The sequence below is a fragment of the Bufo bufo genome, chromosome 2 (assembly GCF_905171765.1).
Source record: "Bufo bufo chromosome 2, aBufBuf1.1, whole genome shotgun sequence".
NCBI classification, from domain to species: domain Eukaryota; kingdom Metazoa; phylum Chordata; class Amphibia; order Anura; family Bufonidae; genus Bufo; species Bufo bufo.
This window is the reverse complement of record NC_053390.1, coordinates 518,188,986-518,206,505: the sequence shown is the minus strand read 5'-3', so window position 1 is coordinate 518,206,505 and position 17,520 is coordinate 518,188,986. Positions and strand designations below refer to the sequence as shown.

At 44.3% G+C, this 17,520-nt stretch overlaps 1 protein-coding gene across 4 annotated transcripts in view; it reads right to left on the bottom strand.

Annotated features, from left to right (window-relative positions):
- The window catches only part of INTS10 (integrator complex subunit 10), an 85,128-nt gene that overhangs the window by 27,562 nt on the left and 40,046 nt on the right, over positions 1 to 17,520 (bottom strand). For all 4 annotated transcript variants that reach the window (XR_005776292.1, XM_040417906.1, XM_040417907.1 and 1 more), the window contains 2 exons: positions 8,840 to 8,922; positions 3,135 to 3,290 (listed from right to left, as the gene is read on the bottom strand). Coding sequence is in view for 3 of the 4 variants with exons in the window: in XM_040417906.1 (XP_040273840.1) it covers positions 3,135 to 3,290; positions 8,840 to 8,922 (239 nt within the window). In the remaining variant the exon portion in view is untranslated. The remainder of the gene's footprint in view (positions 1 to 3,134; positions 3,291 to 8,839; positions 8,923 to 17,520) is intronic.

The following is a 17,520-nucleotide window of genomic DNA, read 5'->3' as shown; positions in this document are numbered from 1 at the left end:
ATATCACCACTGAAGCCAGTTATTGGCTGCGGTAGAGCATTTGACAATGCCCATGCAGCACCGGATGTAAACAGCCCGGAGAGCAGAACATGGACATGTAGGAGCAAGCACGGAGGACCAGAGCGGAGTGGAGCAGGTAAGTATTAGTCTTCTATTCATGGAGGCTGGCTGTGGGCATAAAATAAAAAGGTCTTTAGATTTAGTTATGCTTCATTTTTATGATTTATAAAATGAGTATATTTACCATTTACATGCTGTTAAAGATCCATTGAGAATTGATGGCATTTACTTACATAGTATGTGCAGGTCCATATACTCAGCTGAGTGCTGCTGGTCACACATGCTCTTGCACTCTCCTCACAGCCAGATCTCTGCATAGTGATTCTGTTCATTGCAGAGCAGCTAAGTGTGAGTTTACATCACCGGTAGTCATTTCCGTTGATCCGCTACGTCATAGGAGCAGAACAAAAATAACAGACGTGACAGAGATTCTGCACATAACTCTCACGAATAGAGCTGAACAGACATCATTGACTACAATGAAGTCTGTACGGTAATTCTTGTTTCACATATACATTAAACAGATCCGGCAGGATCAGTCCCTGCTGCTGGAATTCTGTCCAGTCCAAATCACCATCATGTTTTCTGGGCTGTGGCCGGATCTCCGCCTCCCCCCCATTAAAGTGAATGGGACCTGATGGAATTCCGAGGTTGCGCATGGCAGGGACGGACCCAGCAGGCTGTTCCAAGCCAGAACAGCCTGCCAGACCTGTTTCACGCATATGCAAAACAAGCCTAACCTGCACGTTCTGCATACAGGACTTTGTGTGGTCTTTTTGAGCCTCCAATGCAGATGTGAAGAAGTCTTAATAGAAATAGCTTTCTGCAAGGAAGACAGACATTTTTATTAGCTCCCCCACAGGAGCTAATAAGAAGCCATTTCTATTAGCTGCTCTGCAGAGAACAGAGGATCACTATGTCCAGCCAAGGACAAAATTTGAGATTGACAAATTTGGGTTTTCACAAAGTTTGCTGCTTCAGTGTTTTTCAATCTTTTTGTCAGATGTTTCTATAGTATACTGAAATACAATTATAAGCATTTCATTCTTTTTTTTTTTTTTTACTTTTATTGACAAATACAACAGATTTATGAAAGATGCAATATTTCCAGTGTTGACCCCTTTTCAAGACTTCTGCAATTAGCCCTGGCATGCTGGATATCAGCTTCTGGGCCAAATCCTGACAGATTTCAACCAAATCTTGCCTAATCAGTGCTTAGAGTTTATCACAATTTCTGTGTTTTTGTTTGTCCACCCGCTTTTTGGGGATTGATGACAGGTTCTCAATGGCATTGAGATGTGGGGAGTTTCATGGCCATGGACCCAAACTTTCAATGTTTTGTTCGCCAAGCTGCTTGGTTATCACTTTTGCTTTGTGACATGATTCTCCAATATGATGAAAAAAGCATTGTTCACCACCAAATTGCTCCTGGATCATCGAGATAAATTGCTCTTGGAATAGTTTTGATACAATTCTTTATTCATGGCAGTGTTCTTTGGAAAAATTGTGAGTGAGACCACTCCCTTGGAGGAGAAGCAACCCCACACATGAATGGTCTCACGATGCTTTACTGTTGGCATGACACAGGACTGATGGTAGTGCTCACCTTTTCTTCTCAGGACAATCATTTTTCCAGACATTCAGAACAGTCTGAAGGTGGCTTCATCAGAGAAAATGCCGGTCCTCTGCAGTCCAATCCCTGTATTTGCTGCAAAATGTCAGTCTGTCCTTGATGTTCTTCTTAGAGAGAAGTAGCTGCTTTGCTACCCTTCTTGACACCAAGCCATCCTCCAAATGCCTTCGCCTCACTGTGGGTGCAGATGATCTCACACCTGCCTGCTGCCATTGCTGAGGGAGCTCTGCACTGGTGGTGACCCGATCCAGTAGATGGTCCTGGCACTTGCTGGACTTTCTTGGGTGCTCTGAAGCCTTCTTCGCAGCAACTGAAGTTCATGATGATCAGATAAATGGTTGATTTAGGTGCAATCTTTCAAGCAGCAATGGTCTTGCCTGTGAATCCCCACTGATGCAAAGCAAACATGACTACAGGTTTCCTTGGAGGTAACTATGGTTAACGGAAGACAATGACTTCAAGCACCACCCCCTTGAAAAGCAACCAGTCTGCTCTTCTAATTCAATCAGCATGACGGAGTGATATTAGCTGCCTTGTCCTTGTTAACACTTTCTCCTGAGCCAGCGAGAAGATCACTGAAATTATATCAGCAGGTCATTTTATGGCAAGGCTGGAATGCAGTTGAAATAGGGTTTTTGTGATTGACTTAATTTCAATGGGACATTTGGAATTGATCTGATAATTCTTAATAACAATCTAGAGTTAATGCAAATTGAAAAAAAAAAAAAACTGAAGCAGCAAACTTTGTGAAATCCAAAATTTGTGTCAGTCTAAAATCTTTTGGTGACCATTTCAGATACCTGGCTGTGTGAAGAGTGATCAAGTGTGATTAGCAACACTCAAATAAATGGACCCGCACCTACTATGTTGGTGAAGGTCATCAGTCTTCTCTGTAACGTATGCTTTTTAGATGTCGATGTGCATAATTCTAAAGTTAAGTAGGAATTATTTCCACTACAGAAAGGACTACAACCAATTAGAGTACATTCACAAGACCGTATGTATTTCGCGATCCGCAAAACACTGATCCGTAAAATATGTTTGACATCTGTTTTGCATCCTTTTTTTGTTTTCAGATCCATTGATGTCAATTGGTCCTTGAACAATACTAAGTATAGGACATGTTCTATCCTTTGCAGAATAGACATACCAATAGCAGATGGAAAACATCAGTTTGCTTTCCATATCCATATTTCCGTTCCAAAAAACGAACAAACATATCCCAATCTTGGCTGCAAATGAGGACCATGGACCTATGGAAGTCAATGATTCCACAAAAGAAAAAAAACACAAAAAAAAAACTGAAGCAACGCGGACGTCACCTGTACTTTGTAGATCTGCATTTTGGGGACCGCAAAATACAGTAGTGTGAATGCACAGAGAAAGCTGGGGATCTGTTAGGATATTAAATAAGTTGCATAGACACAAACTAAAGTCCAACCTTATACTCCCCGAGGGCAAAGTGGCAGGCTGCAAGTTGGATAAGTGACCTTTGCTGCTCCAAGTTTCCTTGAGTCATCATTTGCTGTGTTGGTGAATGAGGCCCATGCAAGGCTGCCATGAGATGAAGGCTGTTAATTGCTTTCTTGTGTTGCCCCTTTAGGAAGAAAACAATATATCAAAGGAGAACCAGAAACTTCTAAAAGACAAACCGCAGGTAAAAACAAACAAAACAAAAAAAAAAACATTACACTTAATTTGAGGGGGAAAAAATAAAAAATAAAGCACAGATGAACTAGAAACCATGTTTTGTTTCCCTCACTTTCAGGTATACAAGAATTATCTAAGGAAAAGTAAAGCGCTTCTCTAAATCTACATTACTGTATCAGTCACAAATGCCTTAAAAGGAACCTTGTCACCAGAAAATGCAGTGCAATCTGCAGGTAACAAGTTATTAGCGCAGAAGGAGCTGGGCAGATTTTCGGTATTGAGTTCCGTCCTAGCGGCTCAATACCAGAAAAAAACCGCATCCGTTTTATCCTAATGCATTCTGAATGGAAAGCAATCCGTTCAGTATGCATCAGGATGTCTTCAGTTCCCTCTCTTTTACGGTATTGCATGCTGCAGTATTTTCTCCGGCCAAAATTCCGGAACACTTGCCGGAATGCCCGATCCGCCATTAATTTCCGTTGAAATGTATTAATGCCGGATCCGGTACCAAGTGATCAAGAAATTACCGCATTGACGAATCCAGTTTTCCGGTCTGTGCGTTCGCAGACCTTTAAAAATGTGAAAAAAAAACTGAACTTAGGGTACTTTCACACTAGCGTTAGAAGAATCCGGAAATCTGCATGCAAACGGAGATCATATGTTTGCGGATGCGTCTGACAAATGCATTGTAATACCGGATCAGTCTCTCCGGTGTCATCTGGAAAAACTGATCCGCACACATATGATCTCTGTATGCATGCAGATTTCCGGATTCTTCTAACACTAGTGTGAAAGTAGCCTAAGTTCAGTTGTACACAAGGGCAGTCTTAGCAGTGATCAACAGCACCCTCGGTGAAAGGGCCAGTTAGTAAATTTCGGGCCTATTATCAGAAGCTAGAGCTCACAGGAATGCTCATTCCAGATAACTGGCAACTATAAATTGTCCTGATTTGAATCTTTCATCAGAATAAAGGATGAAAAATTATCGGCAGTACTTTTGTAATCAGGGATGTGGGGGGACAACGTCAGCGACAAGCATTCCTCTCCTTTCATTTTTGATAGGTCTGTGTAATCAGGGATGGGCTGTTGATAATGAATAGAAGTGAATGAGGGAGGAACAACTGCAGTACCAATAATTCCATAACGGTCTGTGTAAGGCTACTTTCACACCTGCGTTTAGGTGCAGATCCGTCTGGTATCTGCACAGACGGATCCGCACCTATAATGCAAACGCTTGCATTACCATGAACAAAAAATAAATAAAAATAAAATACAATTTTTGTTCATAATGCAAACGGATCCGTTTGGTCTTACATTGAAAGTCAATGGGAGGCGGATCCGTTTTCAATTGCACCATACTGTGTCAGTAAAAACTGATCCGTCCCCATTGACTTACATTGTATCCGTTTGGGTCAGTTTCGTCAGACGGACATCAAAACGCTACTTGCAGCGTTTTGGTGTCCGCCTCCAGAGCGGAATGGAGGCTGAACGGAGGCAAACTGATACATTCTGAATGGATCCTTATCCATTCAGAATGCATTAGGGCTGAACTGATCCGTTTTGGGGCCGCTTGTGAGAGCCTTGAAACGGATCTCACAGGCGGACCCAGAAACGCCAGTGTGAAAGTAGCCTAAGATGTGAACAAGCATCGATGGACTTGTTTATTGTCCATTGGAGCTTATCCAGTCTGCTGCCTGCAGATTACACAGTATTTTGTGGCGACAGGTCCTCTTTAAAAGGCAAAGGCAGCTTTGATTGCATTTTTTATTATTGCATTGTGCTTATTTGGGCTAAAATTTCCATTTAGTCTTTTTCCACATACAATGAATGTTGTCGTTTCCCCCTTCACAGTGAAATTCATCAAAGGAGATGTTTGAAGATCCAAGTCTTTTCTTTGCTTTTCTGAGAGCTCATAAGCTCATTTACAGATGACCTATCTAGACTACTGTCAGTAACTAATGGTATGTCACATGAAATGACAATTTTTTGGCCTATTCCTATGACTCTTTGCCGTCGCATTCCGATATTACCAAAACCAGTTCATTAATTAATTGACAGCTGGATGCTACCAGTTGTGGGAGGAAGGGGGTCCCTGCATAGTCTGACACTGTCCAATCAGTGCAGGGACACAGCCCTATGACAAGGTGAAAGGTAACAAACTTATAGTGGGAATAACAGAGAAACAGCACAACATATAGTTCGAGAAAAGATGCTCCAGAATTGTTACTTAATAGGGAATGGAAATCGTTACTAAACCAGATGTGTCAGGAGAGGACAGGTCCTCTTTAAAGGGCTCATTCAGAGGTCGGTATCTGTTTTTCAGCCTGCAATTTGCGGATCCATAAAACATGGGTACAGGCCGCGGGCATTCCACATTTTGGAACAGCCAGCCCTATGATAGAAATGCCTGTTCTTGTCTGCAAAAACAGACATCTATCTTTTTTGCCGGGCCAAGGAACAGAAGTAGGGATGCGGACAGCACATGGTGGCTCTGCATCCGACTCGCAAAATTGCGGAACAGATTTAGACACAAATACAGTAGTCTGAATGAGCCCCAAGATTAATTCTTATGAAATAGATACAGATTCAATCTTAAGTGGGCATTTATGAGCTCTATGCTCTAGAAAACAAGCATCAGGCAGCTCCTGTGTGGATTCCACTGTGAAAGAGAAAGAACAACCTGCTCTGTATGTGTGTAAATGTTGACTGCAGAAGACAAATGGTTAAACATTTTTAATAAAGACTAACTGGAAAAATGTTTTCTCCAAGAATAGGCATAATGCAAATGACAAATAATGCAATTATACTTGTTCATAGCACTTAAAGGGGTTCTCCGGGAATTAAGAAAATGAAAATACTTAAATGTTACTTTATTATAAATATATTCCCAAATACATTTCATTAGCTATAATGGTTCATTTTGTCTAGGGAGAAGGGTTGCACCAGGTATCGAATTATCGATACCCAATTGATACTTTTGTACAGGTATCGATTCGATACCATGATCTGCAATTTGCTGACACTAGGCTGCACTACTGCACAGCCTAGTATCAGAGAACATGGAGCGTGCTGCTCTCTGCGCGTGCCATGTTCCCTCAGCAGCACAGTGGAGAAGGAGTCTCTTCCTCACTCCCCCCTGTGCTGCTGCTGCTGCCACCAATGAGGAGAGAGAGGGGCGGAGGAGGGGAGGGACTGTGGCCACTGCGCCACCAATGACGATAGCTAAACCATTAATACAAAAACAGGAGGTGGATTCCGGCGGCAGAAACAGGTGCTGCACCTGAGGGGTTAACTGCCGCTGATCACAGCTCTCTGTCATAGAGGTTGGGTGCCGGCTATGTGATTCTGTCGCCGGTACCCGCCTCATGTATTTTTGTATTAATGGTTTAAAAACATTGGTGGTGCAGTGCACCCCCCAGTATTAAAAGGGAGTCTGTCACCAGCATTTCACTTTTTTAACCCTTCCCACAGCTCCCTAGCATGCTTACAGTTAATAAAAACGTTACCTCTTAAAGGCGGGCAGAGGGTAGGAAGGGGCGGGGGGACGCAATGAGAAGGCTGAGCAAGCAGGGCACCTAAGAGAGTAACGCCGCCCTGGGCACTTGCGAGCCCTCATTTGCATATCTTATAAAGATCGTTTTTGAGGGTTCTATAAGTTCAGGATTGATGCCAGAGGTAACGTTTTTATTAACTGTAAGCATGCTAGGGAGCTGTGGGAAGGGTTAAAAAAGTGAAATGCTGGTGACAGACTCCCTTTAAATCATTGGCCGCGCAGTGCGCCCCCAACCCCCTCAGTATTAAATCATTGGTGGCAGTAGCCACAGGGTCCCCTCCCATCCTCATTGGTAGAAGTTCCGATCGAAGCCCCAGCAGTGTAATCACGGGGCTCCGATCGGTTACTATGGCAGCCAGGACGCTACTGAAGCCCTGGCTGCCATGGTAAACTCCCTGCTGCTGTGTGCACAAAGCAAAGGGCAGCAGGGAGAGTGTAAAGTCCTAATCACCCTAATAAAGCTCTATAAGGGTGAATAGGACAAGGGATCAAAAGATCCCAGGTTCTAGACCCTTAATGGGGGAAATAACTATTAAATAAAAAGTTTAAAAATAAAATAAAATAAAAAACACACACCAAGTATAAATCACCCCCTTTCCCAATTTTACATATAAAATATATATTACATATCGCCACGTCCGAGGTAAAGAGCTGCCTCATCCTCTTCTCCTACTTATACAGATAAGATCTTCAGCTGAATCTCTGTAGGAATGGGGTTTATGAGGAGATGAAGTACAAAGAGGATGGACCGGACAGACTGTAGTAATGGAGACTGCATACAAGTGATGCTGCTCATTATCTACACCCCCACTATCCTCTCTGTACTTCATGTCTCCTAATGAACTCTATTCCTACAGAGATTCATCTGAAGATCATATTAAACTAATCATAATCCCTGACAAGTAAGAGAGGAAGATGGCGCAGCTCTTTAACTTGTCCTCCTCTGTTATTAGGACAGATTTTGTGTGGACTAGTAGGACGGCGGCCATTTATTTTTCCTAATGACTGCTCCCAGGACAAACCGAGCCATTATAACTAATGAAAGGTATTTGGGAATATATTTATAATGAAGTAATTAAGTATTTTCATTTTCTCAATTCCCAGAGAACCCCTTTAAGATAAGCATCCAGGTAAAACTGATAGACTGTGGTAGATTTACTAATAATGTGATGCAAACAATAATGAGTGCAAAGACCAGACACTCTGAAAAGATTCATCTCTGTGGTTGATGGACTAAGTAGAATATATGGTAACACTTTGGTTTATAGTCATTCACAGTAAAAAAGTCACTAGTGTACGTATCTGTAATCTTGCGCTGCAGGTTTTCAATGCGATGTGGGAAGATCACAGAAGCAAGTAAATCAAGAAAGTGGAAAACCGCGCTGCTTGATACACCTCCTTTCTTCTTGGTACGGGTTACAAGAGGCACGGGAAGGAGCTCCTGACGAAGCGTGACAGCGAAACCTGGGTCGGGCGATACCGAAGTGTGCATACCATTGTTTTATGCGTTTTATCAGAGATACTGTTGTAAGTACAATAAATCTTTGCACGTGACGGTGGCAGTCTAGGCTTCACTATTGTTGCGACCTTTAATTACCCACAGGAGTGTTGGAGAGAGGAGGGATCCTCGGGTATACCCCTTGCAGATCCTTCCCTGTGCCTTTTGTAACCCATACAAAGAAGGGAGGTGGTGTATTAAGCAGCGCGGTTTTCCACTTTCTTGATTGACTTTGGTCTATAGTGGCTCACCCCTTTAATGTCTATTTAATGTTTTATTCGATGTTGCATGTTTTTTAATCATCTTTTATGATGATTTTATCCTACAGTTCTTAAAAATTATCTTCTATAAATAAACCCAATATATGTATGAAATACAGATGGTGAGTGCCGGCTAATCAATTATCTAAGTAGAATATAACTTACACAGACAAAAAAGTGCTTACCTGATAAATGACCATATCTGTTAGGAATATCCTTAACCACAACCAAGTGTCTGTCTTCCACGGTAGACAAATTCTGGAGAACTCTACATTAATGGAGTGAAGAACAGATATAATTTGCAAAGGTTACAAAAAGTAGAAAAATAGAAGAGTAAAGGTGTCTTTCTGGGGGGGGGGGCAATGAGGGGGAAAATGTAATTAGACTTACAGGTAATTCTGTTTCCTTGAATCCACCATGACGGCTACAGATGACAACTAACAGATTATACAGTAGGGGGGGCGCTACTGCTTGCAGAACTTTCTGGCTGAAGGCCAGATCTGTAGAAGCTGAGATATTTAGACGATAATGTTTTATGAATGTATTGATACTAGACCATGTAGCGGCCTTACATATCTGATTAAGAGATACACCAGCTTTCTCCGCCCATGAACAAGCCATAACATGATATAGTGGATTTTATCCAGCGACCTATGGATGCTTTGGAAAGTTTCTTCCCCTTATTGCGTCCCGCAAACTGAATCAATAGATTGTCATCTTTCCTAAAAGCTTTACAGTAGTGGCCACCAGGTACTGGATAATAGTCTCCCTCACGTCTACAAGATGAAATTGTTCTCCTGTGGGGCTTTTTGGATCACTACAGAAAGATGGTAAGACAATTTCCTGGTCCCTATGGAAGTTTAAAACCACTTTAGGAAGGAACCCTGGGTCCAATTTTAGAACTATCCTGTCGGAAAAAACTGAAAGATAAGGTTCTCTACATGAAAGGGCTTGGATTTCTCCCAGGCGTCTAGCTGATGTTATGGCTATTAAGAAAGCAGTCTTAAAGGAGAGGTGCTTAATTGAAATGTCTGAAATGGGAGCAAAAGGTGCTCTTGTCAACCCATTTAAGACTAAATTTAAATCCCATTGAGAAACCTTAGGATTTAATGATGGTCTAAGTCTGGATGCTACTTATGAACCTTCTAACCCATCTATGACCAACTAGATTTGTATCATAGATAGACCTTTAGGGTACTTGGCCTAAGACTTGGGTCTAGCCCTTTCTGAAGAAAATCTAAAATCTTTTGAATACATGGGGAGGACATATTTGGAGAGTCTTCCCCCAACCAACTACAGTACTTCTTCCAGATTTTTTGGTAGATAGCTGAAGTAATCTTCTTTCTACTGGCCTTTAATGTACATATAAATTTGTCCGAGAGTCCCTTACTCCTTAAGGGCTGTTTCACACGAGCGGATGCCGTGCGTGACATCCGCTGTGTGAATGACAGCCAAGACCCGAAGCAGAAGCATGGAGCATTAACATGATTGATGAGATCACAGAGAGGCACGGAGCATTATCAGTCATGTTAATGCTCCGTGCTTCTGCTGTCCGCATCGGGTCTTGGCTGTCATTCACGCAGCGGATGTCACGCACGGCATCCGCTCGTGTGAAACAGCCCTAAGACCTCGCTCTCAGGATCCAGGCTGACAGTTTGAAAAGACCTCTGAAAGGGTATTAACCAAGGATCCTCCAGTGCTATTTTCTTTAGAATGGAGAACCAGCTTCTTCTGGGCAAGTAGGGGGTTATAAATATCACCATTACTGGGTCTATTAGAATTTTCTGTAGAACACTAGGGATTAGAGCCCAAGGAGGGACGGCATATGCTAGATCTCATGTCCATTTTATGGAAAAAGCATCTACTGCCCATGGCCTCTCTCTGGGATCTAAGGAGCAAAAACGCTTGACTTTTTAATTTAGTTTTGAGGCGAACAGGTCTATTTGCGGTAAGCCCCATTTGGCGGATATTTCTTGAAAGATTCTTGGATTTAACCTCTTCAGGACACATGACGTACTGGTACGGCATGTTGTCCTGGTACTTAAATCATTGAGCAGGCACCTTGGCTAGATGCGCCGGGGGGTCCTGTGACCCCCCCATGTCGGCGTTCGCAGAAAACCGCAGGTCAATACAGACCTGCGGTTTTCTGCGTTTCCGGGTTATTCGGGTCTCTGGTGAGCCGATAACCCGGAACAGGATGGTGATCGGTGGTGCGATTTTACTCCACCAATCACCATCCTGCGGTCCTGAGTGGTGATGGTGACATCACCTCTCAGGATCGCCTCTGATTGGTAGGAGGGCAGGCCGGCGGGAGATTCAAATGATAGAAGCGCTCCTCTCCTCCTCCTTTTGTGTCCGGAGCCCGAGGAGAGAGGAGCGCTGCCTGCACGTGTGGATCGCAACCCCATCTGTGCCCCAGCACCCCCATCTTTATCAGCAGGTAATTAGGGAAAGGTTGGGCTAGGCAGGGAAAATAAAGGGAAAGTTAGTGGTGAAAAAAAGTACAGCTGTGTGACCCTAAACCCCCTGCTGCTGCTTGCCCCCCTGACCCCCCCCCAACTTTTTTGGGGCGCAGGCAGTTTTTAGTTGTTTTTGTTTTTTGTGCGTACGCTGACTGTGGCCGGCACTCTTAGCGTCCAGCCACTGTTAGCGCATCGCACACCCCACCGCTGATCAACTTCAGACGATTGATCATCGGTTTTGAATTTTTTTTTCCCTTTTTTTTTGTCCGTTAGGCTTAGGGCGAGTACGTGAACACCCGTGCCCCACACACACACCAAATAAAGATTTACATGCACGCACATGCACACGCAGACTCCCCTATGGCCCGCCGGACGTTCTCGGCCGAGGAGGCATACGCTCAGCTTGCCTCCGACTCCGAGAGTCCCAGTTCCTGTTGTCATCCGCGTCATCTAGCGATGATTATGAGCCCCCAAGTCGGCGGAGACGCCGCCAGGTGGAGCAAGGGGACGGCCATGTTAGGAACCCTGTGGCCCACCCTAGTACGAGCAGCTCTGGGGCTCATACTAGTTTTCCGGCCCACCAGTTAAATCAACCGGAGCTCCCTGCCGGTGAACTTGTCTGGTGTACCCCAGAGTGATTTGAGCCTGCGATTCCTGGTTTTGGAGGCCAACCAGGAATCCAGATTTCCACAGTGGGTTTCACTGAATATGACTTTTTTTAGTCATTTTTTCAGTGACCAACTGGTAAATCTAATGGGCGTACAGGTTCGTCTGCGCCACCAACAGTTCGTTGCTCAACACCCAGGCTCCTTTTTGGCTAGGCCCGTTGGCTGGACGCCGGTCAGTGCAGCCGAGATGAGGACATTTTGGGGCCTCGTGCTGCATATGGGCCTAGTCAAGAAACCTAGTGTCAGGCATTACTGGAGTGGGGACGTCCTCTACCAGACCCCACTTTACAGTACGGCCATGACACGCTCCCGGTTTGAGGCCATCCGGAAATGCCTGCATTATTCAGATAATGCAGCATGTCCCCCCAAGGTGATCCTGCCTATGACCGTCTGTATAAGATACGGCCGGTCATCGATCACTTTGGGGCCAAATTTGTACAGGCCTACGTACCTGGAAGGGAGGTCGCGGTTGATGAGTCTCTCATTGTGTTCAAGGGGAGACTCATTTTCCGCCAGTATGTTCCCTCAAAGCGGGCGAGATATGGCGTGAAGCTGTACAAACTTTGTGAGAGTACCTCAGGGTACACTTACAAGTTTTGTGTGTACGAGGGGCGAGATTCCCGTATTCAACCCCCAGAATGTCCCCCCACTCTGGGTGTTAGCGGGAAGCTTGTGTGCAACCATTTGCACCCACTGCTTTTTACATAACAAAAAGTTTAATAGCAAGCAACCAAAAAGTGATATAGCCCCCAAAATAGTGCCAATAAAACCGTCCTCTCATCCCGCAAAAAATGAGCCCCCACATAAGATAAATCGGCAAAAAAAAAACAAAAAAAAAAACTCTGAATTTAGGGATACAAAAAAAAAATTTGTATCAAAAAGGATAATAGTCTAAAACCTAAATAATTGCAAAAAAAAAGTTAACTTATTAGGTATCGCCGCGTCCGTAAGAATCTCCTCTATAAAAATATCCCATGACCCAACCCCCAAGATTAACACGGTCCAAAAAAAACGGTGCCAAAACAGCTATTTTTGGCACTTTTCCATTTCAATCCATTTTTTACGGTAACAAACCAAGGGTTAACAACCAAAAACAAAACTTAATATTTATTACCCCGATACAGCAGTTTACGACCACAAATGTGGCGTTTCTGTAAACTGCAGTATCACTAAAAGGCAGGGCGCAAAAGGAAAGGACCGACATGGTTTCTGGAAGGCCGATTTTGATGGCCTTTTTTATTGACACCATGTCCCTTTTGAAGCCCCCTTAGAGTAAAAACTCCCTAAAAGTGACCCCATCTAAGGGCTCTTTCACACTTGCGTTGTCCGGATCCGGCGTGTACTCCACGGAAAAACGCAAGTGTACTGAAAGCATTTGAAGACGGAGCCGTCTTCAAATTGCGTTCAGTGTTACTATGGCAGCCAGGACGCTATTAAAGTCCTGGTTGCCATAGTAGGAGCGGGGAGCGGGGGAGCAGTATACTTATAGTCCGTGCGGCTCCCGGGGCGCTCCAGAATGACGTCAGAGCGCCCCATGCACATGGATGACGTGATCCATGCGCTTGGGGCGCCCTGACGTCACTCTGGAGCGCACCGGGAGCCGCACGGACGGTAAGTATGCTGCTCCCCCCCCTCCCCGCTACACTTTACCATGGCTGCCAGGACTTTAGCGTCCTTGCAGCCATGGTAACCATTCAGAAAAAGCTAAACGTCGGATCCGGCAATGCGCCGAAACGACGTTTAGCTTAAGGCCGGATCCGGATCAATGCCTTTCAATGGGCATTAATTCCGGATCCGGCCTTGCGGCAAGTCTTCAGGATTTTTGGCCGCAGCAAAAAGCGCAGCATGCTGCGGTATTTTCTCCGGCCAAAAAACTTTCCGTTACGGAACTGAAGACATCCTGATGCATCCTGAACGGATTTCTCTCCATTCAGAATGCATTAGGATAAAACTGATCAGGATTCTTCCGGCATAGAGCCCCGACGACGGAACTCTATGCCGGAAGAAAAGAACGCAGGTGTGAAAGAGCCCTAAGAAACAACACCCCTCAAGGTATTCAAAACTGATTTTACAAACTTTATTAACCCTTTAGGTGTTCCTCAACAGTTAATGGCACAGGGGTGCATCTATGCTACTAAACTGGTACATGGATTGCAGGATAAAACTTACCAGGAAAGATTAAAAGGACCTTAACATGTATAGCTTGGAAGAAAGACGAGACAGAGGGGATATGATAGAAACTTTTAAATACATAAAGGGAATCAACAAGGTAAAAGAGGAGAGAATATTTAAAAGAAGAAAAACTGCTACAAGAGGACATAGTTTTAAATTAGAGGGGCAAAGGTTTAAAAGGAATATAAGGAAGTATTACTTTACTGAGAGAGTAGTGGATGCATGGAATAGCCTTCCTGCAGAAGTGGTAGCTGCAAATACAGTGGAGGAGTTTAAGCATGCATGGGATAGGCATAAGGCCATCCTTCATATAAGATAGGGCCAGGGGCTATCCATAGTACTCAGTATATTGGGCAGACTAGATGGGCCAAATGGTTCTTATCTGCCGACACATTCTATGTTTCTAAATGGAGATGAAATTTCAGAATTAAAATTTTTGGTAACCTTGCCTCAAAAAAAATTAATATAGAGCAACCAAAAATCATATGTACCCTAAAAATAGTCCCAACAAAACCGCCACCTTATCCCGAAGTTTCCAAAATAGGGTCACTTTTAGGGAGTTTCTACTCTAGGGGTGCATCAGGGGGTTTGAAACAGGACACGGTGTAAATAATCCAGTCCAGCAAAATCTGCCTTCCAAAAACCACACGGCGCTCCTTTCCCTCTACGCCTCGCCATGTGGCCGTACAGTAGTGTACAACCACATATGGGGTGTTTCTGTAAACGGCAGAGTCAGGGCAATAAAGATACAGTCTTGTTTGGCTATTAACCCTTGCTTTGTTAGTAGAAAAAAAATGGGTTAAAATGGAAAATTTGGCAAAGAAATTAAATTCTCAAATTTCATCCCCATTTGCCAATAACTCTTGTGGAACACCTAAAGGGTTAACAAAGTTTGTAAAATCAGTATTGAATACCTTGAGGGGTGTAGTGGTTTCTATTATGTAAGCCTCATAAAGTGACTTCAGACCTGAACTGGTCCCTAAAAATTGGGTTTTTGAAAATTTCTGAACAATTTCAAGATTTGCTTCTAAACTTCTAAGCCTTGTAACATCCCCAAAAAATAAAATATCATTCCCAAAATGATCCAAACATGAAGTAGACATATGGGGAATGTAAAGTAATAACTATTTTGGGAGGTATTACTATGTATTATAGAAGTTGAGAAATTGAAACTTGGAAATTTGCAATTTTTTACAAATTTTTGCTAAATTTGGTATTTTTTTTATAAATAAAAATGAATTTTTTTTACTTCATTTTACCAGTGTCATGAAGCACAATATGTGACGAAAAAAAACAATCTCAGAATAGCCTAGATAAGTCAAAGCGTTTTAAAGTTATCACCACATAAAGTGACACTGGTCAGATTTGCAAAAAATGGCCTGGTCCTAAAAGAGGACCTTTCACCTTGAAAAACATTGTGAACTAAGCATACAGACATGGAGAGCGGCGCCCGGGGATCTCGCTGCACTTACTATTATCCCTGGGCGCCGCTCTGTTCTCCCGTTATGCCCTCCGGTATCTTTACTCACTAAAGTTATAGTAGGCGGTGTCTGCCCTTGTCCTGTGGGCGTCTCCCCCTCCTAGGCTGCAGCGCTGGCCAATCGCAGCGCACAGCTTACAGCCTGGGAGTTTTTTTTTCTCCCAGGCTGTGAGCTGTGCGCTGCGATTGGCCAGCGCTACAGCCTAGGAGAAGGAGACGCCTAGCAGAACAAGGGCAGACTCAGCCTACTATAACTTAGTGAGAGAAGATACCGGAGGGCATAACTGAAGAACGGAGCGGCGCCCAGGGATAATAGTAAGTGCAGTGAGATCGCCGGGCGCCGCTCTCCATGGCAGCATACTTCGTTCACAATGTTTTTCAAGGTGAAAGGTCCTCTTTAAGGTGAAATAAGGCTGTCCTAAAGGGGTTAAAGACCATTCCCCTGGGTCTAGGGTTTTTCTGCTCAAGAAATCTGCCTCTAAAATTTCTGACACCCTGAGATGAACCGCTGTAAAGTACAGGACATTTTTTTCTGCCCAGAATTATTTTTTTCCCACTACAGATCTCAAACTTGGGGACCTTGTTGCCCCCCTGATGGTTTAAATAGGCGACCACTATTGTATTGTCTGAAAATATTTTTAGATGTTTTTTGCTTAGAAGACCTTGAGTCACCTTTAGGCCCCTTGCAGACGAGCGTTAGCGGATTAGGTCTGGATGCATCACGAATGCTTTCAGTGAAAAATGCGAGATTTTGCAAGCAAAGTCATTCAGTTTTGTATGCGATCGCGTTTTTATCGTGCGGGTGTAATGCGATTTAATGCGTTTTGCACGCGCGTGATAAAAAACTGAAGGTATATCTGAACAACATCTCTTAGCAACCATCCGTGAAAAACGCAAGCAAGTGCGGATGCGATTTTCACGCAGCCCCATTCCCTTCTATGGGGCCAGCGTTGTGAAAAAACGAGATTTTTGTATAACTTACCAGTAAAATCTCTTTCTCGCTCTTTCCTTGGGGGACACAGAAGACCTTGGGTATAGCTCATCTCCCTAGGAGGCGTGACACTAAGTGAAGACTGTTAAGCCCCTCCTCCACAGCTATACCCTCAGCCTGGAGAGAGAGACTGCCAGTTGCGTGTCCAAGTAGTGAGAAAAGGCAAAGTCCAAAAAGTGGAACCAACAAGCCAACTACCCAAAGGGTAAAACAAACTCGGAAACAGTCAGAGAAGAACAAAGAATGGGTGGGTGCTGTGTCCCCCAAGGAAAGAGCGAGAAAGAGATTTTACTGGTAAGTTATACAAAAATCTCGTTTTCTCGCCCAGTTTCCTTGGGGGACACAGAAGACCTTGGGACGTTCAAAAGCAGTCCAAAGGGGGAGGGACCACAGCACCAAGGCGAAGCACCCGAAGGCAACAAAAAACCGCCGCCTGCAGACCAGGCGGCCCAAGGCAGCATACGCCGAAGGCCGAGTATGCACCCTGTAGAACTCGGTAAGGTGTGCAAGGAAGACCAGTGACCACCTTACAAATGCATGGCCGAAGCCTAATGCCTCCGGCCCAGGAAAAACCGACAGCTATGGCAAAATGAATGGTGACACCAAAAGCAGAACCCTGCCCTTGGTGCGACAACCACAGCAAGAGCCACATTGAGAAAGCGGAGGAAAGCCACCCTGGAGGCCCTCAACCCCTGCGCGGACCTCCTGGGAACACAAGAGACCGAACGTCGACAAGAGTCGGAGATCTCCAAGTAAAAAACTGCAAGGCCCAAACAACGTCCAAATCGGTGAAGTGTCCGTTCCCGGGGGTGGGAAGGGGAGGACGACTGCCTCAATGAAATGAAGGACAAACACCACCTTCCGAAGGAAGGAAGAGACGGAATGGAGAACAGCCCTGTCCTGGGGGAAGACAGAAGGCTCGGAACAAGAAGGGCCGCCACTCAGGCACCAGTCAGAGACACGATGGCTACAGAAACCCAACCGTACAGGACAGAAGGAGTAGAGAGGACTTCTGTAACGGCTCCAAGGAAAAATTGGAGCGCCAAGAGCCCAGTATGTGGTTCCCAGGACGGTAACGGAGGGCAGTACAAAG